Raw genomic sequence first — 25,970 nt, forward strand, 5'->3', positions numbered from 1 at the left:
AGTGCTGGAAACAGAGGCTCTCTTGAAATAATCAGCCAAGAGCAGTGAGCAGATCCCTCAGCCTGACGGGTCCCTCTGAGCCTGGAATGGCGCCGACGAGAGCAGCCAGCAAGCAGACACCTTACAAAGCTGCTGCTGCTGAGTGAACTGTGTTCCTTGCCTGCCCCTTTCCAGAGCGCATCACAAAGCCTTCTTCCAAAGACCAATTTAAGCCGCTGTAGAAAATCTGCAAGATATATTCTAACCCTCCAGTCTTTCTTGTGCACATACAAAACACACCGGTAAAATGCCTGTATATACCGTTTTTAAGCTGTTTTTCAGTTAACGTATTGAGCATTTCTTCTGGTCACTGAAGAGATCTTAAAATGTGATATCGTTTATATAGTATCTTTATTACATAAAACAGCTTCATCGAACAAGCTCCTCTTGTTAGACAATGTTGATGTCCCAAGATTTATATTCTATTTCAAGCAGAGGCAGAACTACTAGGTAAGACAGTATTTTTTTTAAAAGAAATTCAAGCACGCTGTATTTTTTAAATGATTTAAAAAGATTTTCAATAAAAAAATCAGAAATACAGAAAAGCACAAATAAAAAAAAAACCATCAATTATACTCCCACCATCATCCACACTTTGGTAGACAAAGCCTTCCACTTTTTTAAAATATGTAAACAATTTGTACAGAATTAGACTACTATGCATGGTTTCATAACTGAATTTTCTCATTAAATACAAGTCTTTCCTCATGTCTCTACTTGTTCTTCCAAGATGTGAATTTTAACGGCTTTAGTTCTCCACTGTATGGTTATGTCATTTCCACAAGGAAATAAGCACCACAAAGCCAAGTGCTTTGTGGAAAAAATAGTGCACAAAAACCATCTACTGAATACATATATGAATTTAATCAACCAACTCCTGTCTCTGGAGTTTATTTCAAACTTTCACTATTATGTTTTTCCACAAAAATCTTGCAGACAGCTCTAATTACCTCCTTAGACTCAACTAAAAGTGAAATTTACTGGGTCAGGCAGTACAGATTTTAAAACATAATTAAGATGACCATATAATTTGTCATCAAACCAGAACCCTTCTGAGAGGAAAACGAAACATCACTGAGGACTGCCCTGACCAAACTAGGATGTAGAATTCATTACAGGTTACATGATGCCAAAGTGAGCCTTAGAAGTTATGGCAAGTTACATTCCCACCTGCAGAGTACTAGCATGTCAATTTCCCCAGACCTAACATTCACGACTCTTGATAACACAGATATACCAGATCACACTGAAGATCCTGGCATTTTTGATATAAAACAATAAAGAAAAGAAAAATCCTCTACTTGGTCTTTTCTCTTGGTTTCAGGTCCCTTTTGAGGGTTCTGGTTTCCTTTCCAGCTGTTGGCAAACCTTTACCATAGAGGCTGGGTCATATCTTTTAGATTTTGTAAGCTATGTGGTCTGTGTTACAATTATTCAACTCTGTCATTTCAGCATGAGAGCAACCACAGATAACCTGTAAATGAATTAAGTGTGGCTGTGTTCCAATAAAACTTTATTTATGGACAAGAATTTCATGATTTTCATGCATCACTAATATTCTTCTTCTAATCCGCCCCCTCATTTAAAAATGCACACACTATTCACAGTTGTATGAAAACAGGAGGTGAGTTATAGTTTGTTGACTCCTGACTTAGAAAATTTCTGGTAGACAACTAAAAATTCGGTGCGAGTCATTACCAGCTTATTCCCTTTTTCTTGAGTTGTGTAGTTTCCTGTGTCAAAGTGGAGTTGCATTACATACATCTTCAACTACATATTCCTCACAGAAGTAAATATACATAAAAACGAGAACTGAATTGTGCAAACAGTCCTGCTGAGCCCCCTCCACCTCCCGAAGGAGTTCACGGGCGCAGCCTAGAGGAAGCCTGGCTGGTGAGGGGCCTGCTGTCCTCTTGGCGGGCCTGTTTCTCACAGCACACGCATCTCACTCCATATGCAGTTTGAACACACATTGTTTGTGAAATACTGTCCCTGGCCTCGAGCCAACACCTTCATCTGACAATCCGCTGACTAAAGAACCACCTATTCAAATGCTGAAGGGCAAGTTGACTGCTGGATTTACTGAATGACATGCTGGTTTTCAGTGAGTCACATGTAATGCACACAGTGTTCATATAATGTATATTATGGAAAATTTAAGGGATTTTTTTTTTCTCGGTGGTAATTTTAATTATATAAAATTATCCTATTATGAACTAATTTTAGAATCCAGCTACACATAAAGGATGAATCTATTAATTTTTATTCCTGTAAAAAAAAACCCACCAAAGATTACAATATAAACTCAATTATTTAACACTCAAGAAAAAAAAAAAAGGGCAGGACAGAGGAGAAATCAAAGTTTGGCAAGTCGTGTCACAAGCAGCAGGTAACAAAGCAGCTTCTGGTCAGTCATCCACACAGATAAGCTGGGGTGTTTCTAAGAGTCTATACAGTAATAAAATACTGGCAATCTTATGTTCCTAGAAAGGGGCACTAAATTTCCATTACTGTTTGACACAGCAACATCCATCTAGGAAGATGGTAGTAAACATTATCTTCATTTTATGAATGAGGAAACTGAGGTCCAGAGAAACATAAGGTAACTTAAAGGCTCAGGATATACTGAGTAGTGGGGGTACACAGATTAAAACTCAGTGCTTCATGCATTTTCCATGCTGTCTATAATCCAACAACAACAACAAAAGTGACTAGAATGTCAAGGAATATTCCTTCCTGTGAGACAGCTACAAAGAACACTAGGGCAGAAACAGCTACAGGGCTTCAATAGCATGAACAATACAGCAACTGAAAATAGGAAAAAACTAATCCCAGATACATTCACCCTCAAACGCAGATACAGATCTTTAATTTAAAATTGAGTAAGTTTATTCATAGAGAAAACAGTTACAGAATACCCTTAGGATTTTTTCAGTCCAACAATTAAAATTGCATTTAAAAGCCAACGGAAGTGTTTACAGACCCAAAAGACATCGGGAGAAACTATTGTTCCTCTCTCCTTGGGTTTATGTGTGTTTACCTTTTAGGCAAGAGACATAGCTGGGATTAATCTCTTTCCTAGGAGATGTGATTTCCAGTTATGTGTACAGGATTCTTCTGTGAAGACCAGAGGAGTCCAAAGAATTCAACATTGATTGGAAGAATTACGGTAAGACTAATGGTTCATGGAACCACAATTTTACCACGAATCCCTAGACAGGGTGGTGGAAGGAGAATAACGTTTCCCATCAACAAAACTCGAGGTATTTAAAGATTCCAGAGACATGGAAATGCACTTCTATCTTGCTCAAAGGTGATGGCGAGACTGAGAAGGCGCTTGTGGAAGGTCATACCTTCTTGGATTTCTCCGTACATTACTGCCAAAACCTAACCAGGACTGGACAATGTCAAACACTTCTCTGAACAAAGTGGCTAATCAGTTTCCTCTTCAGGATGAGTTCTAAGGCAACAGTGTGATCAATGATGAGTTTTTCCCTGCCTCTGTTTCTGGCCTGTCTTGGTGCTAACGTCGATAGCAATAAAAACAGCACAGCCATTTCCTGTAGAACCTGCCGGAGCACAAGAATGGGTTCTCCGAGTCTCAGCAGTCAGGGTTTAGCCTCGCTCGTTTGACTTGGCTATTGTCTTCATCCAGATGGCAGGAACCTTCTGTGGTGATGTTTCTTTTATTCTCCTCCATGGGCTCCAAAGGGAAGTCCTGACCCACGGCCAGCACCTGCCGGACAGTCATGTTAACACGAGCAGTTTTCAAGTAGCTGGCGCACACCTGCCAGTCCTCCCCAGAACAGGGCTCCACCACCGAGTCTCTGGGGAGGTCAGCTGGGGGAGGCGTCCAGAGGCAGCCAGGCAGGCTTTCCCCTTCTGGACTGGGAAGGACCCTCGGGACTGCATGGTTCAATAGGCGGCTGAAACCTGACATTACCATGATGTCGCCACTGTGCATAAACATGGGGGTGGGGGCTTCGTCTCTTTTGAGGCCACCCAGGAGAAAGATGGCAGACTGTCCAAAGCTATGAAAAAGTAAAACACACACAATAGTAAGTTTCTGCTATTAGCCCCGGCTGGGAAAGTTAACTGCCAGCTGCACTAGTTTTCTGATTTCAGCTTGATCCTTACTGCTTCCAAATACTCCTGTGGGGACGGGGTGTGTGTGTGTGCTGTGTGGCTCATGGGGTCTTAATTCCCCAATCAGGGATCGAGATTAGGCCCATGGCAATGAAAGCACCAGGTCCTAACCAGTGGACTGCCAGGGAAGCCCCAATCCTCCTTTTTAAAGTGTGCTAAGATCTTTCTTCTCTGGTTTGTGTTTGTGAGTGACTAGTCCGTGGTCTGCTACTTAAACCTATTAGAGACCACAGAACTGCTGTAAAATAGAGTTTGAAGCAATTAAACAAGCAAATAAAAATTTATTTGGGTTCTTTACTAGATATTTATAATTTCTGTTCATTTTAAAGATAAGGCAGTTAAGAAGGTTCTGTTCAGGCACTTTCCTCTGGAGATACAGGTGCAGCACTCTGCAAAAATATAAACTTACATTCAGGGAGACAAGCAGAGTAAACTACTTGGGCTTCTGTGCTTTCTTCTCTATTTCAGAAAGATCGCTCCCTTGGCCTTATGGCCTTTACCACTCATCTATTCCACAGACACTCACAATACCTCTCATTACAAAAGACAGAATCCATGCATCTTAAACAGAAATATTAATTTTAACTTGGTCATTACCCAAAAGGTCGATGTTAATTTTACTTACGGTACATTGCTAAGATGCCCAGAAGTGATATCGAGTTCACCCATTTAAAAAATTTAACATTTTTATTTATTTAAGCTTAAAAATGCTTTATAAAAAAGGAATGAAATGACAAAAAGTAATTCAAAATCCCTAGACCCGACTCACCTGAATGACAGCAGGGGTCTGGAGTGATCTAGTTCAGATCTGTCTACATGGATCCCCAGTGTGGAGTCTAATCGGTAGTAATTCAGGATACCTGCTTCAGCTTGGAAACCCTGAAATCCACAGGCAGCAGCTACTTGCTCTGAGAGGAAAGCCAGGTCAGAAGGGAAAGGTGTATAATGATCTGCTGAGTATCTCTTTGATAAAAGCAGGGAAAATAAGAAAAATAAAAAATGATCTCAGGAAAAGAGGAAACTGTGGCATAAGATTAAAATCATCTAATTTACACGCAGTATATTGACTGACTGATTCAGACGTTGTGTCAGTTTCTGCTGTGCAGCAAAGTGATTCAGTTATACCCGGGTGTACTTCTTTCTTACATTCTTTTCCATTGCGGTTTATCACAAGATACTGAATATAGTGCCCTGTGCTGTCCAGGACCTTGTTGTTGCTTTATCCATTCTATATACAAGAGCTTGCACCCGCTACCCCCAAACTCCCATTCCCTCCTTCCCCACCCTCTCCCCCTCAGCAATCATAAGTCTGTTCCCTACTTCATGTAATATTAATACAGCCCTTAAAAGTTTTTTTATTGAAGTATAGTTGATTTACAACATTATATTAGTTTCAGATATACAACACAGTGATTCAAAACTTTTACAGATTATACTCTATTTGTAGTTATTATGAAGTGTTGGCTGTATTCCCTGTGTTGCACAATATATCCTTATAGCCTATTTCTTTTATACATAAAGCTTTTTATACACAAAAGTAGAAGTTTGTCTTCTTAATAGCCACACATTTTTGAGGCATCCAGCAATCCGATACGCAGCCAATTCAAAACACCGAGCACCTACGATATGGTAGGCACTGCGCTACGCAATGACAGACCCGGCAAATTCACCCTGCACGGGGTCAACTGTACAGAGCAATCACACCTCTCTCTGAGAGCTGCTCAGTCATGTCTGACTCTGCAACCCCACAAAATATACAGTCCCTGGACACAGTACTGGAGTGGGTAGCCTTTTCCTTCTCCAGGGGATCTTCCCAACTGAGGGATCAAACCCAGGTCCCCCGCATTGCGGGCAGATTCTTTACCAGTTGAGCCACCAGGGAAGCCCAAGAATACTGGAGTGGGTAGCCTATCCCTTCTCCAGGGGATCTTCCCAAACTAGGGATTGATCCCAGGTCTCCCACATTGCAGGTGGATTCTTTACCGGCTGAACCACAAGGGAAGCGCAAGAATACTGGAGTGGGTAGGCTATCCCTTCTCCTGCAGATGTTCCCAACCCAGGAATCGAACTGGAGTCTCCTGTATTGCAGGCGGATTCCTTATCAGCTGAGCTACCAGGGAAGCCCATTCTAATCCCAAACATGAGAGTTCTCTTAGGGTAAAAAGGTAACTCAGAACTCGGTCACTGCCAAGAGGTGCCTATGGAAACATGCCAACTAAATATAATGTATCCTGGTTGGGATCCTGGGACAGAAGGCAGAAAGTGTATCAATTAAGAACTAGTCTACAACATAGCTTCCTGTGATTTCATTGGTCAATCTGATGGGCTGACACGCTCAAAACATTTAAACTGACTTACACTGTGGTCAGTGCTTCCCTGGGGGCTCAGAGGTTAAAGCGTCTGCCTCCAATGCGGGAGACCCGGGTTCGATCCCTGGGTCGGGAAGATCCCCTGGAGAAGGAAATGGCAACCCACTCCAGTACTCTTGCCTGGAGAATCCCATGGACTAAGGAGCCTGGTGGGCTGCAGTCCACGGGGTCACAAAAAGTTGGACACGACTGAGTGACTTTACTTATTTACACTGTGGTCAAGTCAGGACCTTAAAATGGAAGTAATTTTCAGCACTTACCTTCCTGAACTGCCTCTATTTTTTGTACCTAAGGGTCACAACTCTTAAAGGCCAGAACACTCCATACAAAACACACATGATTTCTGAGAACAAGGCAGCAGCCGAGTCTGAGGACTACGTAAGCCAGCAGCATCCGACACTCTTCCTTGGTCTGATGCTCCTCTCTCAGTCCTCCTGTTATTCAATCAACCTCAGATCTGATTAGAAAAATCAGACTTTTCTGAAAAGTCTCTGATGGATGGCCAAACTTCTTCAGTTGGAATCTGTTTTACTTTTTTCTTCTCTTTTTTCCTGTACTACAAATAAGAGCTCCTATTTAATTTCTCAAAATTATGAGTGTAGATAGAGAAGGTTTTCTCTACCATTTTGCAGTCCTTCACAGAGACCAACGACTGACAGCACTGGATCGCCTCTGCTGTAACCGAACAGTCAGCCTTTAGGCTTTTATCCCGACCGAATTCCCTGTGCACTGCTCTTGCTTCTTAACTCTCCTCCACTTTTCTCTGATGAACCATTCAGTGTGTTTTGACTCTTTTCACACCATGCTTTTCTTAGTAAGTGAGGCTAACTTCGAGGTCCTTGGGAAATAAAGAGTATCTACAATAAAACTAGCACCTTAAAAACCAATAAGCTAACATTCATTGTGTTAATGAATTTAACTGTTTAGAACAGTCAGGCACTAGTGTAAGCACTATAAAGGCATTAATCATTTAATCCTCACAATCGTCTTGTGAGGTTAGACACTAGCCATATTGAAGGCAGGATTCAAATCCAGGCTGTCTAACCAGAAGAAAACCACATGGCCATTTCCCCAAATCCAGATGTCTGGTTTTCCATTAATGTATCACTGAAAACAAGGCTTATGTCATGAATAGTTCTGAGCAACATTTATTACTATTCTGAGTAGTTAATACATTTATTAATAGCTGGATTGACTGAAACTATAGAGCTTTTAAAAAGTAACTGGTCAGTAGGAAGATGGTTCATGCCAATTTGATTCAGTTTATCCTCAGAGTTAAGTCCTTTTGGTGGCAAACACCTGAGAGAAGTGGCACTGAGATGTCAGTGATAAAGGAGGCATTTTCTGAAGCGCACAGGTCAGGAAAGAAAGAAAACATGGAACTTTAACTGTAGACATTCTTTCCCATCTCTCCCCTGCACAGACCTTATGTAACAGTCAAAGGAATCTAGATCTTGAAAGTTCTTTGTGAGTTGATGGGAGAGAACACTGTAAGTACAGGGAGCTTCTTTCACCCCAGGCACACATTATGTAGAAAATAAATAATCAACAAACACTAAATAACAATGGAACTAAAGATTATAATTGAAAACTCCTCATGAATACAGCAAAGAAAAATCTATATCCCTGAAACCTCCCCAGAGAAAGCATCAATGGGTTCTGATGAAATAATATAATCTGAGAGCACAAGAAAAAGTACTTTTCTCTTGATAAATTATTTATTCTTCTTCAGATTCTGTATCAAAAGGATTTTAAAGGAGGGAATATATTAAAGAAACCCTCCCACAAATGGATAATCTGATACTTTAAGCTTGGCCAGAAAGAAGTCAAACTATGTGGGCCCAAGAAGCATAAAAAATGAAAATCAATGGAATTAGCAAGAAAATCTGAATACCTTACTGTCCCAGTTATAATGGTAGCCAAGGGTCACCCAGCGTAGTTTCTCTAGCAAACTTCGGGGTCTCCGTTTATTCACTTCTTTACACCTGCAAAATTGGAGACAAAAGATGCTTTATTCATTGCAAATGGCAGCAATAGCACGTTGCATGGATCCTGGAGTCTAAATTTGGTATCTATATAAGCAGTTAGCCAAGATCTCCTCAGGGGAAATTAGAACAGATAAATGAGTTGACCAAGAATATAATACTACCAAAAATATGCTAGCATTTCTAATTTCTAATCCTTGGTTCTAAATCCTCTGCTGAATGGGATCAATTTTAAAGGGCGAGTCTCCAGAATATCAATGATAAAATGACAACAGAAATGTCTTTACCTGTCCACGGGAAATGGGACAAAAAGAGTCCTATGGATAATTGAAAATTTGGCTAATGGAACATTTACAATTTAGTAGGCTGAAAGCAGGACATGATTAATTACAGCTATCATTACATCTAGAATGATGGTGGCTTCTCAGAACTGCAGTTTTAGGGGAAAAATTTTGGCAAAATATAGTATACAATCAAAAATTACTGGTTTAACATACCTTCTTTAACCCCACAAAACAACTTAAAACCTGAGGCTTAGCTAACAATTAATGGCCATTTTAAATGATTTGGTTTCTAACATTACCTTATTTAAACCACAAGAGGTTTCTATAAAATGGAGGTGTCCTTTCTGTAATTATAATCTAGTCTAATCAAATCTATGGGGTTAGCTACCCCTTTTTTTTTTTTTAAGCCACGCAGCATTGCTTGCAGCATGTTAGTTCCCTGACCAGGGACTGAACCTGGGCCCTCAGCAGGGGAAGCATGCAGTCCTAACCACTGCACCATCAGGGAATTTCTTAACTACTCTTTTTCTAAAGAAGCCTGCTTGTTTGATTTACCTCTAAATATCTAAAAATACAAGAATGCTAGGCCTAATCATTTTAGTTTCCTATATAATTTACATCATTAATCAATCTTCTTTTTTCAGTCTAAGAACCACTGCTCTTTAAAGCAGAAAAGATTGGACTGCTTTAAGGAGTTTATATTTTAATAGGAGATGAAAGATAAATATAAGAAGAAATGAGGAGAAAATTTAAGGTTGTATAGAATCTAGCACTAAAATGGATAGCACAAGACCACCAGACTCAGAAGAAGGAAAGTTCAAAGTCAACAGTCTCATCAGTTAAGCCTTCATGGTAAAGTTGGGGAGTTGAGTATGGCATTGAAGAATGGCCGGCATTTAAACAAGAAGTGATGTAGTAGGCAATATAGGGAGAGCGTGAGCAGAAGCATTTATTGCAGGCTCACAGTGTAGTGGCACTCATCTTGAGGTCTGATAGCTTACAGGGTAGATGCTGTCTGTCCTCAAAGAGTTTACATTCTAAGGACATTGTAACACAGACATACACCAAGACCACTGTGTGCTTATTCGCTCAGCTGTGTCTCTGTGACTTCATGGACTGCAGCCTGCCAGGCTCCTCTGTCCATGGGGATTCTCCAGGCAAGAACACTAGAATGGGTTGCCATGCCCTCCTCCAGGGGATCTTCCCAACCCAGGGATCAAATCCAGGTCTCCAGCACTGCAGGCGTATTCTTTACTAACTGAGCCACCAGGGAAGCCCCAACACCAAGACCAGTAACTAAATAAAAGAAATGGATCAAATACTAACTTACTTAGCACAATTGTGAAGAAGAGAGGCCCAGCAGGTCCCACATCTATCCTTGGAAAAGACTGTATCAGGTTGGCCTTTGGCCAAGCTCACCGTTCCTATGGTGTCTCTATGAACGTTACAGTTTCTGCTGAACACACGCCTTCCTTCTGGGAGTCTGAATTTTGGTACCTGACAGGCAGAGATTGCCTATGCACCATCCTCCAGTAAAAATCTGGGCACTGGGCTTCTTCAAACCATGCTGATGCTGCTGATCCAGGGACCACACTTTGAGAAACACTATTCTAGTCAAACACACACACACAACCTTTTATTTATCTCAATAAGAGATAATTTTATTCTTGACAAAGAACCCCAAACCAGACTGATCTGTACAAATAAAGGTAACAAGGCAGCTCTGAAAATTTGATGGCGTTTTAGACATTTGAGGTGACACCAATAAACTGCTTTTCATCTTACTGTTCTTCAAGAACAGGGTATACATTATTATAACCAACACACAGTTTATGGTCTTAAGCATGAAGATATAGCTTGTAACATGAACTTTAAAAATTTTTGTTTTTCTAGGAAACCAAAAAGAACATCTCTTTCTACCTTAACTGTATCACTATAGAAGAGGCTTTGGGTTTCGTCCTATATGAATATTACAGAGGGGCACCGGTCCAGGGTGCAAAAGCAGCCAGGGAAGAGCTGTACTTCCACAGGCATTAACTCCAGTTCTTGTAACAGAAGGGGAAAGAAAAAGCCTAAAATCTGCTTAGTAAAAGATTAATTCTGAGCGTGCCATTTTGAGAAAATGTGTATATGTGTGTTTATATAATGTAGGTATGAAATTCTATCCCTTATTTCATATCCTGTTTTGAAAACCTGACTTCTATTCTTGCTTTTGTATAGGATTTCTGGAAGGAAAGTAGCAACAATTGCTGTAACAACGGCCTTCAAGATGTGAGAGCAAGACTGGCCTGTGCTAGACATTTCTTTTTTAGGTAGCACCTGGGGACTCCTCTGGTCCCCATGGGCCTCCTGGGTAATAAAGATTCCAAAAACTTCATTTGAACATTGTGAATAGTATAAGGCTCAAACCAGGTTTCACATGCTCCCAGATCTTTTTCAGGCAGAAAATACTGAGGGGTTAATGAATGGAAGGGTGGGCAGTTCTTTTTTTAAGCCTGACTTGTCCAAAAGAAGCCAAGAAGGCTTACTGGCAATGGAGCTGCTTATCCACCCGAAGGAACGCAGGGAATGTTGCCATCTAACCTAACTTTAAATCTTCACCCAGTTATCCAGAAGAAGGTTTTCTAGCAGGTATGACCCTAATTATTGGTGCTCACTGCAAACAGAAACGTGCTGCCCCTTCAGGCAGTAGCCAGCAGATGATGGATGGGCAGAGCTTGCACCTTCTCCTCTGCTGAATGCCCACTCAGCACTGTGCTCAGTTTCTGTCAGGGGAAAACCTTTACGTAAGTGTTAGCATTTCTCTCAGCAATCTCGTTCTACAGCACTGCTTTCAACTGAACCCAAACTGTGTGGAAATGAACTCCTGTCCTGCTTGCCCACTCTCCATGCAGTGGGTAAGCACTGATGTTTTTTCTTTCTTGCCTCGAGGGACATGAGTGAACCAAGCTCTCACTTAGGACAGAAATCTGGAAGTTGCTTATGATAGAAAACCTTCAATATCCTATTACAGGTATTGCTTCTTCAATCATTTTCAAGATTTAGGGATTGTGTCTTGCACCACTCTGAATATTTCCCTCCACAATCACAGCTTTTGGTCCTTCTTCCTTTCCTAGTCTCTCACTTTCATTAAACCTAAAGTTGCATCTCAGGTCCCTAGAACTCCAGTTTTTCACTATTTGAGTGCTTCCAGTTTTGTTTCTCTTAACCTGAATCTCTCAGTGAGCCAGAGCAAACGGACGTCAAATTCTACGGTAACGCCCTTTTGCTATCTTGTAAATGTTATCTCATCTTCCACTTTCTGTTCTAAACCTTCACCATTTGTGTCAAGTGCTCAGTCCTGCCCCTACTCCCTTCCAGGACAAAGAGCATACAGAGGCCCACTCAAAGGATCCAGTCAATGATTTCACCTTCCCTCTCCTACACCTCTATACTGTTTGAAGTCCTTACTCTGTCCTTCCTTCCTGGTCTCAGCAGTGGTTTTCTTTCTTTCCATTAAGGACAGTTCTCACCTACACTGTCTCCCATTTCCCTGATGTAGCCTCTGAGGCCTTTCTCCATTATCATCTTTCCTCTCATCTTTCCAACCTTCCTTTTTGTTTCTTCCTCTTGATCCTGTAAAAAATATTCAACATTTCCACAAACTTAAGAAAAAAACAACAAAAAACACTTTTCACCCAACCTCTTACTCAGGCACCCTAAGTCCTGCCTCTGTCTGCTCAATAGCTCTCCTTCTCTTCGTGATTAAATCATTCCAAAGGACTCAATATCAGCTGCCCCCACCCTCTCTTCTCACTGAGATCTCACTTTTGCTTACACTCTACAAAAACTAGTTTAGTTTCAATGATACCATTTAATCATCAAATCCTGAGCCTTGGTCCTTGTCTTATTTTGGAAACATTTTCCTACCTTGGCTCCTAATAGTAATTTTTTTCACCCAGACCTGATGCTTCCTAGGCCCAGCTGCTTTCTCTCTGTATGTTTTTCATAAACAACCAACCAACCAAACAAAAAGCCACATCACTCCCACTGCTTTATGATGAGGGTCTTCCTGTGTAACTCCCATATCCCTCTGTCTCTCACTTGACTCCTGAACTTTGCTCAGTTCTCCATTTCCAAAGGCAGAGACATCTCCATGTGGATACTCCACAGGCATTTCAAAAACAATAAGCCCCAAACTACACTAAGGATTATCTTTGCTCACTTTCCTCTTCCTCCCATCTTTTTTCCATTAAAAACCTCAGTATATAATGTTCCAATGAACATGGAGGTGCAGATACATTTCTGGGGTAGTGACTTTGTTTCCTTGTTTCTATATACTTAGAAGGTGAATTGCTGGATCACACAGGAGTTCTAGTTTTAATTTTTGAGAAATTGCTACACTGTTTTGCAGAATTAAATAACTGCACCATTATTTACAGTAGACAAGACATGGAAACAACCTAAGTTGCTTTCTTTCTTCTGCCTTTCCAATGACAGATGAATGGATAAAGAAACTGTGCAACACACACAGTAGGGTATTGTTCAGCCATTAAAAAGGGAAATCTTGTCATTTGTGACAACGTGGATAAAACTGGATGGCATTATGCTAAGTGGAGTAAGTCAGAGAAGGACAAATACTGCATGATCACAGTTCTATGTGGAATCTAAAAAAATCTGATACAGAACAGACTGGTGGTTGCCAGGGGTGGTGGAGGGGCAGGGGTAGGCGTGTATGAAACGGGTAAAGGAAGTCAAAAGATAAAAACCTGTCACTGGAAGAGAGGTTCTGGAGGTGTAAAGTATAGCCTGTGTGCTCAGTCATAGCGACTCTTGTGGGCCCATGGATTGTAGCCCACCGGCTCCTCTGCCCATGGAATTTTTCAGGCAAGAATACTGGAGTGGGAAAATAAAAAAAAGAATACTGGAGTGGGTAGCCATTCTTTTCTCCAGGAGATTTTCCTGACTCAGGGATCAAACCCACGTCTCTTGTGTCTCTTGCACTGGCAGGCAAGGATTCTTTACCACTAGCGCCACCTGGGAAGCCCAATGCACAGCATAGTGATTATAGTTTATACTGTATGGCATATTTGAAAGCAGTTTAGAATAGAAATGTTTTTAAAACAAGAAAAAGAAATTGTAATGATGTGAGCTAACTGATGTTAATGAAGTTTACTGTGATGATCATTTGAAATTATACATGTATCAGATCATTATGTTGCACACCTTGGATAACACAACATTATATGTCAATTATATCTCAATAAATCTGGAATGACCCCCACTTTGCCCAAACTTAATCTACCTGCCACTTAGAAATCTGTGTTTAATCCTTAACTACTTTTCTGTCACTGTTCATAGTCTTCTGCTTACCAAGTCCTACAGAAAATGTCTCTACTAGGCCTGCATTATCTTTTGCATGCATTAGTAAGCTAAATTCTTAATTGTGCTTTCTGCAGTGATTAAATTTGCAGTCCATTTTCTGCACTGCCACAAAAATTCTCTGAAGTGAAAAATCTATTACTAATTTCGAATTCCCCATTCACAAGGATAAAGTCCACATTTTCTTATTGTGAAAAAAATTCGTATTTTATGGCAAGACAAGAAAAATTTAAACATAAAAAAAATTTCTTTGCCTTTAAGCTCCCTCTCTCCCCCTTACTATGCACTGTGTATCTGTATTATGCATTGATCAAACCTCCCCCATTGGCAGAAATACCTGCTCATACAAAGAGCAACATTCTCCCAGCATCAGTAAGATAACTCCTTAAAAGATACTGTTCCTTTCTGATCTTATAAGGGGATGCTTAGAAACAGACTCTGTAAACTATCAATAGCCCATCATTTCATACACAGCTCTCTGTCTCAGAAAACTTACGCAACTGTGCCTCGACTTCTAACAGCGAAATAGTTCTTGGAGCTTTCTCACATGCTATTCCCAGGTAATAGTCCTCAGCTCGGTTCAAATGACATATTTCCATCTCTTTCTTAGATCAATTACTTTTTCATCAACACTATATGGCACGGAAACCCCCTTATAACCTGGTCCTAACCTTTCTCGTTTTGTCTCCAAGCATTTCCTACAAGGAGCCCTACTTTCCCATTTTTCATGGCTATGTTTCTGACCATGCAATTTTCTGAGATGCTCTCTCCTCTCCTACTCGACTCTTGATTTTTCTAATTTGCTTTTTCACACAGAGTTTAAACACGTCTTCAGGGAAGTCTTTATCCTGGACTCAGTCTCTCATTTCTCTACAGTGCTCACACAGGACTTTGCAACTTCCTCTATTAAAGCATACGGTTTTAGTCCTGTATATATGAAAGTTCCTGAATTCCTCCTTAAATAGTCTCTTCCTCAAAGGCAGGGGCTGAGTTTTAATCTTCATATCTATGCTAGCACCAAGTATTTCCTAAAGCATAAATATACATTATTTAATAAATGAATGAAAATAAGATAGAAAGATACTATATACAGTCTTTAATCAATCATTCTCAAGTTTAGCATTATACTTTTACTGGGCTAGCAGAGAAGCTAACAATTTACTTAAAATTAATATTTACTCAGCACCTTCTAATACATATAAAGAACTGTGGTTGGCACCAAGGCGACAAAATTTCCACGGTCTTCGGGGTGGGGCAGGGCAGACAGTGGGAGGAGGAGGGCCAGATGCTGGGATTCACTACGATATATGCTACAACAGCATCATAAACAAAGTCTTAAAGAAGAAGAAAGGGCAAGGGATTAATTCTGTTTCTGTACTGAAAATATCAGTGGAAAAAAGCCTTCACATACACTGAATACAAAAATGGATACAAAGCACTGCATAAGCTAACTTATGAAATAGATAAAGCAAAGTTGATTTAAATGTACATTTTCCCTTTGTCCTATTGTTTGAAGTTATTTTTGAATAGATAATATATTCAAAAAATTCAAAAGGTATAAAAAAGTATCCATTAACCAATTAATTCTACAAATATTTATTTAGTAACTACCATGCACTGAAGAATAAAAACACTGGCAAAGGGATAAAGAAGAAGGGAAATGGGGGTGGGGGGGGTGATGTGCTATTTTTAACCAAATAAGGGAATCATCTCACAAGATGGTATCAGAACAAAGACCAACAGGAAGCAATCTATTGATTGGTCATCTAGGAAAGAGCTTTCTAGGTAAAAGGAACAGCTTGTACAAAGAATCTGGGCACGTCTAAAGTGTATAAGAAACAGAATGAAGGCCAGGACTCCTGGGGAATAAATGAAAAGAACAGGAGCTAAGGTGGGAGAGTCAGATTATGTAGGCCTTATAGCCTTGATAAAGACGTTTATTTTGTTCTAAGTGTGATGGGATTGTACACAAAGAATCTGACTGGTCTTTGCCCCTGGTTCTTTAGAGCAAGCTTTTAAATCCTTGGAATTTCTGGAAGGGACAGGAATATCTGTTATTCACTGTGGACCCTAAGACCATGCCTGAGTTTATGCTAAGGCGATGACTCAGGACGTGGGTCTGTCAAGCTAGAAAGTGGTATCAGGCAGGGAGACCGAGTTCAATCATGATCAAATCAATCATGCTCAAGTGACGAAACTCCAGTTAGAACCGTGAACACTAGGCCTTGGGGGAGCTTCCTGTGAGCGCCACATGTCCTGATTCCCTGGGAAGAGGACACGGGCACTCTGCGTTCAGGATCCTTCCAGACATCTCTCTGTAGTCCCCTCACTGGATGGCCCTGATCTGTACTTTTTATAATAAAATTATAATCATAAGTGTAATGCTTTCTTGAGTTTTGTGAATTGTTCTATTGAGTGAAGGGAGATCACGGGCGCCAAGACATCATGGGAACTTCCCTGAATCTGTACCCAGTTGGTCAGAAGTGTGCACAGACTGGGGGTCTCCCAAACTCGGAGGTGGTGTCTGAAGTGAGGGAACTTTGGCTGAGGACCACGCCTTTAACTTGTGGTATCTGTGTTGACTCTGGATGATGTGTATCAGAATCGAACTGCAGTACTGCAGGTAAGAACTATAAGAGATGTGGCATGATTTCAATACTCTATGTTGAAAACAGACTGGAGAGAGACAAGAGCAGACACAGGGCGACGGGTTAGGAGGCCACTGCAATTAAGTGATGGTGGCTTTAGACCGCGTGGATGTGATGGAGATACTGAGGAATGACTTTATTCATTACGACTGTCGATGCTGCTGTATTTGCTGGAGGGCTGGAGTTGGGATTTCTCAATGGCTGGATGGTGCCTGATTCTACTACTGGGGTCTGTCATGTTTGATCTGATCTGCTGTTGACACTCAGGTTGTGTCTCATCCCCTCCCCTCCATTATAAAGCATGCTATAATAAAGCTGCTTACAGAGAGACACACAGGTGATGGGAAATCCTGCTGACAGACAGGTTGTTTCTCATTCCCCCCATCCCAAGCAAAGGTGCAATAAAGATGCTTACGCCCAACTACTGGACTCTTTGTATGAGGATCTCTAGGTACACTATTCACTGACAACAAACTAGACAAACATAAAATTGGGGTGCCCTAATTTTGCAGGTCAGGAAGCAAGTTAGAACGGACATGCAACAACAGACTGGTTCCAAATAGGAAAAGGAGTACGTCAAGGCTGTATATTGTCACCCTGCTTATTTAACTTATATGCAGAGTACATCATGAGAAATGCTGGACTGGAAGAAGCACAAGCTGGAATCAAGATTGCCAGGAGAAATATCAATAACTTCAGATATGCAGATGACACCACCCTTATGGCAGAAAGTGAAGAGGAACTAAAAAGCCTCTTGATGAAAGTAGAGAGTGAAAAAGTTGGCTTAAAGCTCAACATTCAGAAAACGAAGATCATGGCATCTGGTCCCATCACTTCATGGGAAATAGATGGGGAAAGTTTGTGTCAGACTTTATTTTCTGGGGCTCCAAAATCACTGCAGATGGTGACTGCAGCCATGAAATTAAAAGACGCTTACTCCTTGGAAGAAAAGTTATGATCAACCTAGACAGCATATTCAAAAGAGAGACATTACTTTACGAACAAAGGTCCGTCTAGTCAAGGCTATGGTTTTTCCAGTGGTCACATATGGATGTGAGAGTTGGACTGTGAAGAAGGCTGAGTGCCGAAGAATTGATGCTTTTGAACTGTGGTGTTGGAGAAGACTCTTGAGAGTCCCTTGGACTGCAAGGAGATCCAACCAGTCCATTCGGAAGATCAGCCCTGGGATTTCTTTGGAAGGAATGATGCTAAAGCTGAAACTCCAGTACTTTGGCCACCTCATGCGAAGAGTTGACTCATTGGAAAAAGACTCTGATGCTGGGAGGGACTGGGGGGCAGGAGAAGGGGACGACAGAGGATGAGATGGCTGGATGGCATCACTGACTCGATGGACAGGAGTCTGAGTGAACTCCGGGAGTTGGTGATGGACAGGGAGGTCTGGTGTGCTGTGATTCATGGGGTTGCAAAGAGTTGGACACGACTGAGTGACTGAACTGAACTGAATTTTGTGAACACGTCTATTTTTGGTTATATGTTCCAAATATTTCATTTTCTACTTAAAAGTTTCTTCTGCCCCGACCACAGAAACCCAGAAAGTTAAAATTGAAAGGATTCTTAGAGGTCCTCTAATTCAGTGGTTCTTACTGTGAATGTAATGGTAGATAATCAAAATCTCTAGGGAAATCTTTATGAACCACAGACCCTCTCCCTTTCTGACACGCTCTGGGAAAGTGGGAGAAGCAGCACGTACTGTCTAGGTGACTTTCACCATGATTCAGCCACCCTGAATGGCTTATCCAGTCCAATCCCTCTGTTTCCCAGATGAGGAAACTGAAACATCTATCCTATAGGGACAGAAGGAAAAGTAGGCCCTAACTGATTTTCACGGCTGGAAGCAATGTCTGAGCATATCAATTTCTCCCAACCCTTGACAACAGAAGGTATAACCATCACATTTTGTATTTTTTCTAATTTATTAGACCAAAAAAAAATTATCTCACCATTGTTTACAGGATGATTTATTACAGAGGTTCATCTGAGCTATCTTGGAAGATGACAACCGGCATTTCAAGAGAATCATTTGTTAGAAACAAAACAAAACAAAAAAATCAATTTTTTGAAAACAGAGGCTGGTTTAGTAAACAAACTCTAAGCTCTCTAATTTCACTCAGCCAGGATCTTCCCTTGCTGCTGCTGCTGCTAAGTTGCTTCAGTTGTGTCCGACTCTGTGTGACCCCACAGACGGCAGCCCATCAGGCTCTGCCATCCCTGGGATTCTCCAGGCAAGAACACTGGAGTGGGTTGCCATTTCCTTCTCCAACGCATGAAAGTGAAACTGAAGTCGCTCAGTCGTGTCCAACTCTTTGCGACCCCATGGCCTGCAGCCTTCCAGGCTCCTCCGTCCATGGGATTTTCCAGGCAAGAGTGCTGGAGTGGGGTGCCACTGCCTTCTCCTTACTTGCTCTCAATTCTACAGCAGATATATTTAATAACAGGATTTTCCTCACTGCTTTTGCTTGTAACATAACCTACAGACCAAGAGGATTTTTCAAGGAAAACCAATGCACTTTATTGTTATTTTCCTTTCAGCTTAAGAAAATCATCTATTTCCCTGTTAGAATTAACATGACATAGTTTCTGAAAACTGTATCATTAAACAATTAATATGACATAGTTTCTGAAAATTAAGTCCAAATAACACACACAAAACTGATACAAAGATTTTAACAGGCTGTTCTAAGGGATTCTCACATATTATCTTGTTTAATCCTAACACTATTACGTGAGGAAAATACTACTACTACGAGGCATAGAAAGGTTAAACTGCTAAAAGTCAACAAAGCCAGTAATTGGCAGAGCCAGGATTGGAACCCAGGCAATCAGACTCTCGAACCAATGCTTTACGTCACTATCCTTGGCCCTAACCAACCTTTCTAGTGTCATCTCTTGTCAATCCTATTCAGGACTTCTGAGAAGCATCTTCCATCATTCACCTTCAATCTAGCCACTTACTTAACCATACTCATTATCTTACAAACTCTTACACCTCTTTCCTGCCCGGAAGAATTACTTCTTCCTCTGACTCCCCACAGCATTTTCATAAACACCCATTCAAACACTTTCTGTACTTTCTGAATTGTATTTAACTACATGTGCACAGATCTCTGTCCATGACTAACCTACAACTCCTTGAAGGCAGGAACTGTGTCTTTTCTGTCTTGAATCTCTAACACTTCAGCACAGAATCTGACACAGCAGAAACTCAACAAACATTTGTTGAATAAACACATAAATGTATAACTTCTGTGCTCCTGTAACACGGAACAAGTTACTCTGCCTTTGTTAAGGCTGGTTTCTCTAACTGTTTCTGAAGATCCATTTCAAATGGATAGAGAAAAAAAAGAGGATAATGGGCCCAATTAAAAAATCATTTTTCCTTCTTTGACAGCTCTTTCTGCCTGGAAGAATTATTTCTTCCTCTGATTCCCCACAGCATTCTAATAAACATCCATTCTAACACTTTCTGAGCTCTATTATCTTATTCCTGTTGATACTGAGTTCCTGCCATAGACTACGCACTCCTGAGTGCCGAGACAGTGTCTTGTTTGTCTTTGTACTGAGTATCTCCAACGCTTAGCATCATGTCTGGCACACAATTGACCCTCAAAAAATATCTGTAGAATAAATGAAAGCTGAAACAACATTAAGGTACAAAGACTAGTTTTCATGAAGAACAGCTGGCCACCGTTAGACAGATAGTAATACTGACTTCATCCAGGAGAGCAGAAGAGCTTTTAGTGTTATTCTCTTCAGGATACTCTAAGGCTTCAAAGGAACTCTCTTCAAGCAGAAAAAAGGGTGAAGCTGAATAAAAATGGATTATCTAATGATTAACGAGGATGAACTCATTATCTAAGCTATGATAAGCTAATCTTTAAAATGGATCTCAATTTACTATAACTGTCAAAGCATCTGTCCAAATGTTCCTGGGGTAAAGAATATAACTGTGCTGTATTTGAGTGGACATTAGAGAAAAAAAAAAGCAGCTCAGTTACTTTCATTCAACTACTAGAGTAGTTCCTTTAAAGACCTGTGATGACCTGAGCTGAATACTAATGGTTTACTGTGACTGGTATGACTTACCTTAGAAACTCCTTGCTCTGCTCCCACAAATCCTGGGTCTCTTCTTTAGTCATATGCTTGTCCAGGTTACATACATTAGGTTTCCGGGAATATAACTTAAGGCATTGTTTTACCCAGTGCCACTGGTAACCTGGGAGGAAGGGGTTTGAGATAAAAATAAATCCTATACAGAGATGAACAAGAGAAAAAGAAGAGGAGGAAATTCTCCATCAGTTAATCAGATCATTTATTTTTGCTGACATCCTTATGTCCCCTACTTTATTATTTACTCCACACCTCCTTTTGCTAATGCTTCCACACATAAACGTAAGTTTTCATTCCTGCACTCCAGTTTTAGAGGAAGGTGCGTTTCTTCAAGTTAACAAAAAGCTGCTGTGATGATGGTCACCAGATATCTATCACTATGCAATTATCTCTGGCTTTTTGGGTTATTCTCAAGAGAAGCAAGTACTACACAATTATTGTGTTATCCCGAAGCAAACTCCAGAATTAAAACTGCCAAGTCACCCTTCAAATTTCACCGAGTACTGTTCACAGAGGTGGAGGCTGCTTCCTGTAGCTACTCTAACATCTCAGTGCTGCCTTTTTGCCTTTTCTAATATCTGGCTATTATTTTTTTAATATTAAATTATCTCAGTTAAAACAACTGTTGTGATTTCTGCTTCTTTTGAACTTTGACTACTGTAACAGGGAAGAAAGACAGTATGGACATCTGTCCAGTATGCAAATACCTAGCCATCTCTCCTCTGTAAAAGAGGAGTAACAATGCAACTGGAATCATATGCATAGTTAACGATTCACTCATCAACATTTAACAAACATACACTGTATGGACTTTCTTAAGAATTAGAGACAGATGAAAAACTCTGTCCTAAGAAGCACTTGGATAGAGGAGGAGAGATAGTTATACAGATAATGCCTTTTAGAAGTCTGACTATGGAAGGAAACAAAGGCTGAGAAGGAGCCGTTGAAGAATAAGGGGAGAGACTGGAAAGACCTAAGCATGCTCACAGATGATGAGCAAGAGCCAGCAGAAAGGAACTGGCTGAACATAGGAGAGGGAAAAGGAACACAGGGAGGTCTCGAAAGCTGGAAGGGTTTTTGTAAAAGGCAGGATCAGAAGGTGAAGAGAGTGGTTTTGAACAGAAGGGACTCCTCTTCCTCTAAAATTCAGGACAGGAATGAACACTCACTTAGAAGTGTGGAGGTCACTTTTGCATTTCACATATAAGTCAAATTCTCCAAATAATTTAAGAAAGATAGAACTGTTGATATTTTTTGGGGAAAAAAAGATATGAAAAAATTTTCCAATAAATGACTGTTATCACCACTACTTTACAAAATAAGAATATTATAATACTCCCAAAGATATCACATTAAATGAAGAATACTTCCGGTCTAATTCAGGTTTGAACAGTGACAGGAAATTGAATACTTTTATAGGCAGTTGGTTCCAGACAACTGCTGTCTTCCTTTTGTGGAGTTAAAATTTGCCTAATTTTATTTTTTCATGCATTGGTCTTAGATCCTGACACACACAGCAACCCCAAATCAGTTTTCAGTTCTTCTTGATAAACGCCTCTAACTACGTAGCTAACATTTACTGAGCATTAACTATGTGCCAGAAAAGGACCTAACTACTTTACACGGACGCTCACATTGAATCCTATCCTTATAAAGTGGGGACTATCTTTAGACACATTTTACATATGAAGAAACTGAGGCCAAGAGAGATTAAGAAACTTGCTTAAGATCACACAGTACGAAGCGGTGGAGCCAGGACATGAACCCACAGTCTGGTGTCAGACCCTAATCCCCAGTATGCACTGCTTTCCACCCGTTTCTATGCAGGATGATGTTTGCTGTTATCATGGTCCCCTCAAGTCGACCCTACCCAAGGCTCAGTCTCTGGTCTTCAGACCCATCACCTTCCTGCTCGCTTCTGTAAGGACAGCTTGTGGTTTACTCAGGTTCCTTTAGAATATGCAGCATCCTGAAGTAAACATGATCCTTCAGATCAAGTCAGAGTAAGGTGAGACTCGTTTCCCATGTTTTGGACATCGTACTTCTATTAAATGCAGCTTATATGATGGCGGGAAAGACAGAATAAAGTCTTTAAGGACATAATGAGGTACCAACTCAAATGATGTGGCTTAAGTGTGAAATCCTAGAAAACTTCAAATACCAAGTAGAGGCATACCTCACAGATACTTTGACTTTTAAACCACTGCAATAAAGCGAGTTATTGCAAGTCACAAGATTTTTTGTTTCCCAGTGCAAATAAAATTTACACTATACTGTATTCTATTTATGCAATAGCATTGTGTCTAAAAACCAAAGAACACACTTTAACTAAAAATTTATTTGAATTATATAAAACAATGCTGAAAAACACTAACCATCATCTGAGCCTTTAGTGAGCTGTAACCTTTTTGCTGGTGGAGGGGTCTGAAATATTATGAGAATCACCAAAATGTGACAGAAACACAAAGCGGGCAAATGCTGTTGGAAAAATGGTGCCAAAAGACTTGCTTAATCCGGGGTTGCCACAAAACGTCAGTTTGTAAAAATGTAAAACTATCCGCGAAGCATAATTAAATGGGGTATGCCTATATTCCAACATGCACAGCAGAAAACCAAACTGGGGCTGGTAACTTTCAGTCTGAGCAATCCGCTAAACATGGCCATGAACACAGGAGAGAGGCCTGAAAGGTAAGCCCCTCCAGGAATAAAAGCAGCAGAAAACACTCCTGGTGACAAATGCTCGTTTATCCAGATGCGAGACAAGCAATGCTTTCGTATGTAAAAGCCTCCACTCAGCTGTTTCCTTTGTGACTTCAGACACAAAAGTGCATGTGCCCTTTTATGGAAGCGTGAAAGTTGTTACCTCTTCCAACGATAGCGACATATACCCTTCAGTGGTCATAACGTATTAATAGCTGTAACACAGACCTGGCTCTTGGAACAACAAAAACTAAATTTTTAAAGGAATTTCTCTTGCTTTTGACCTGCATTTGAAATCATCAGTGCAATGTTAACTTTATGTCTTCGAGGTACAGAATGGAGATATAAGATCATCTGGCCAAATAAGACATTATATATTTTCTAAATGGTTCATGATAATTAGTCAACAATGGCCCCATGAGCCTAGGAAAAAAGTTAATAACGTTACCTACTTTTCATTATTATCTTAATTTCTCTACCTGACATCACTGAAATTCAAAAATCTAGATTATTTTGCCTTATAGGACTTTTGATTTCATTAACTGTAGTTTTCTATTCAAAAATTCAGTCTTGATAATAGCAACAGCTTTTAAGTTGTTACATCATTTGTGAATGTAGGGATTTTGTGACTGGAGTGAACACGATGAGTTACTCTATCAATTCAAAGTGCTCCTTCTGTCCAGAGCTGTGGCAGGGAGCCCAGAGTCACTGTTCTCATCTTTGATTTGCACCTGGTTTGTCACTTCCTGCACTATAAGGCAGACATTACTGACTCCTATTCTAGCCTATGGAGATGCCAAATAAATGGACATCTTGGACAAGGAAGAATTCAGGAGGGGTTTGGGAGCAGAACATTTGTACATTTAATTTTCTTCTTTGTCTATTTACTCCTCCAAAACTAGACAGATTTTGATTGAGTAATTTTTGCCTTCTGAGCTCAACTGAACTCACCAGGATAGCCTTGGAGTCCGTGGGCTTGCCACTTGCTGACCGGCTGAAGTCCTGCTCTGAGTGCATCATGGTCACTGACTGAGCACAAGTTTAGCTGGGATTTGACCACCTGGCAGGAAGCAAACAGAAGTCAGCAGGCTAAAGCTATTTCACAGGTTAACTGTGAGAATCTCAAACCCCTAAAGGCATTTCTGATGTGGGGCAGTTGGGAGTCCTAAGTTTGGAGTCCTGAGTCAAGCCTGAATCTTCATTGGAAGGAATGATGCTGAAGCTGAAGCTCCAATACTTTGGCCGCCTGATGCCAAGAGCCGACTCAAGGGGGCAGCAGAGGATGAGATGGTTAGTCGCATCACCGACTCAATGGACAAGAATTTGAGCAAACTCTAGATGGTGGAGGACAGAGGAGCCTGGCATGCTGCAGACCGTGCGGCTGCAAAGAGTTGGACACGACTTGGCGACTGAACAACAACAAACTTAGTTCCACCATTTACTTGATTTAAGTCTTAGATAAGTTACTTAACATCTTAGATCCTCAGTTTCCTCATCTATGTACTAACAAACTTGAAGTTGTCATGAGGAGCTGACCTACTTTGGCCTTTAACACTATCTTCTCCTACGATACCACACCATTGTGACTTTTTATAAGATTCTGAATTATCAAAGGTGTTTGGTATATAGACTACCTTTGGTTAGGACCAACAATAATGCTTCTGAGGAACTTGAACACGGTGTTTAAACAGGGCTTTGAGGAACACCAGGCTGCAGTGCCCTAATCAGAAAAAAATCTTTCAATAAAACACTAGGAATTTTGTTTACTAAAAGCACCACAGTTGCTCTCTTTTAGATGGAACTTCTAACCGAAGCTCGTAACTTTTTACCTTTGTTAATTACTTATAAATTAAACTTAAGGGACCTATGAAGGTTTCCTGGCATTTAAGAATATCTTAAGAGACTTCCCTAGTGGTCCAGTTGTTAAAGAGTCCGCCTGCCAATGCAGGGGACATAGGTTCAATTGCTGGTCCGGGAAGATTCCACATGTCACGAGGTAACTAAGTCCCTGAGCCACAACTACTGAGCCCATCGAGACCATCGCTTCCGAGCGCTCCGCTCCTCTCTCCGTACCTTGAGGGCACCAGGTCCCGTACCGCGGGCTGCGTGGGACACCGAGAAGTCGATGACCCCTTCCAGGTCTGCGGTTCCGGGGCGGCTCTGCCGGTAAAAGCGGAAAAGCTTCCGAAACGCGTCCTCCCCAGGCTCCACCGCCAGCGTCGCCACGGAGCCCACTGCCGCCGCCATCTTCCCCATCTCGACGTCAAGCCTCCCCTGACCCGGAAGCTGATTTCCGTGCTCCAGATTAGG

The 25,970-nt window shown here is 40.9% G+C and overlaps 1 protein-coding gene across 4 annotated transcripts; it reads right to left on the bottom strand.

Moving 5' to 3' along the window:
* Positions 1-373: 373 nt before the first annotated feature.
* ALKBH1 (alkB homolog 1, histone H2A dioxygenase) lies at positions 374-25,936 on the bottom strand. Of its 4 annotated transcripts, XM_042252801.2 has the most exons (7): positions 25,734-25,936; positions 24,612-24,720; positions 20,937-21,099; positions 8,449-8,539; positions 4,955-5,148; positions 3,983-4,070; positions 374-3,775 (listed from the first exon to the last, which is right to left on the bottom strand). In XM_042252801.2, exons 1-7 carry the CDS (start codon positions 25,914-25,916, stop codon positions 3,641-3,643), a joined length of 963 nt encoding a protein of 320 aa, XP_042108735.1. In that variant the 5' UTR covers positions 25,917-25,936; the 3' UTR covers positions 374-3,640. The 4 variants fall into 4 exon arrangements, with proteins under 4 accessions (XP_042108735.1, XP_027827885.1, XP_027827886.1 ...); XM_027972084.3 differs by having other exon boundaries at positions 374-4,070; positions 20,937-21,066; XM_027972085.3 differs by lacking the exon at positions 3,983-4,070.
* Positions 25,937-25,970: the final 34 nt, after the last annotated feature.

Source organism: Ovis aries, chromosome 7, assembly GCF_016772045.2.
Source record: "Ovis aries strain OAR_USU_Benz2616 breed Rambouillet chromosome 7, ARS-UI_Ramb_v3.0, whole genome shotgun sequence".
Taxonomy (NCBI): domain Eukaryota; kingdom Metazoa; phylum Chordata; class Mammalia; order Artiodactyla; family Bovidae; genus Ovis; species Ovis aries.

What these genes read in the sequence shown, in the direction of transcription:
- ALKBH1 (XM_004011087.5), bottom strand. Translation starts at nt 25,916, where the DNA reads ATGGGGAAGATGGCGGCGGCAGTGGGCTCCGTGGCGACGCTGGCGGTG. An exon ending in CGGACTCCAAGGCTATCCTG is followed by an intron (nt 21,100 to 24,611) that starts GTGAGTTCAGTT and finishes ATCTCTGTATAG; the next exon opens with GATTTATTTTTATCTCAAAC. An exon ending in CAGAGCAAGGAGTTTCTAAG is followed by an intron (nt 8,540 to 20,936) that starts GTAAGTCATACC and finishes CCAATTTTGCAG; the next exon opens with GTGTAAAGAAGTGAATAAAC.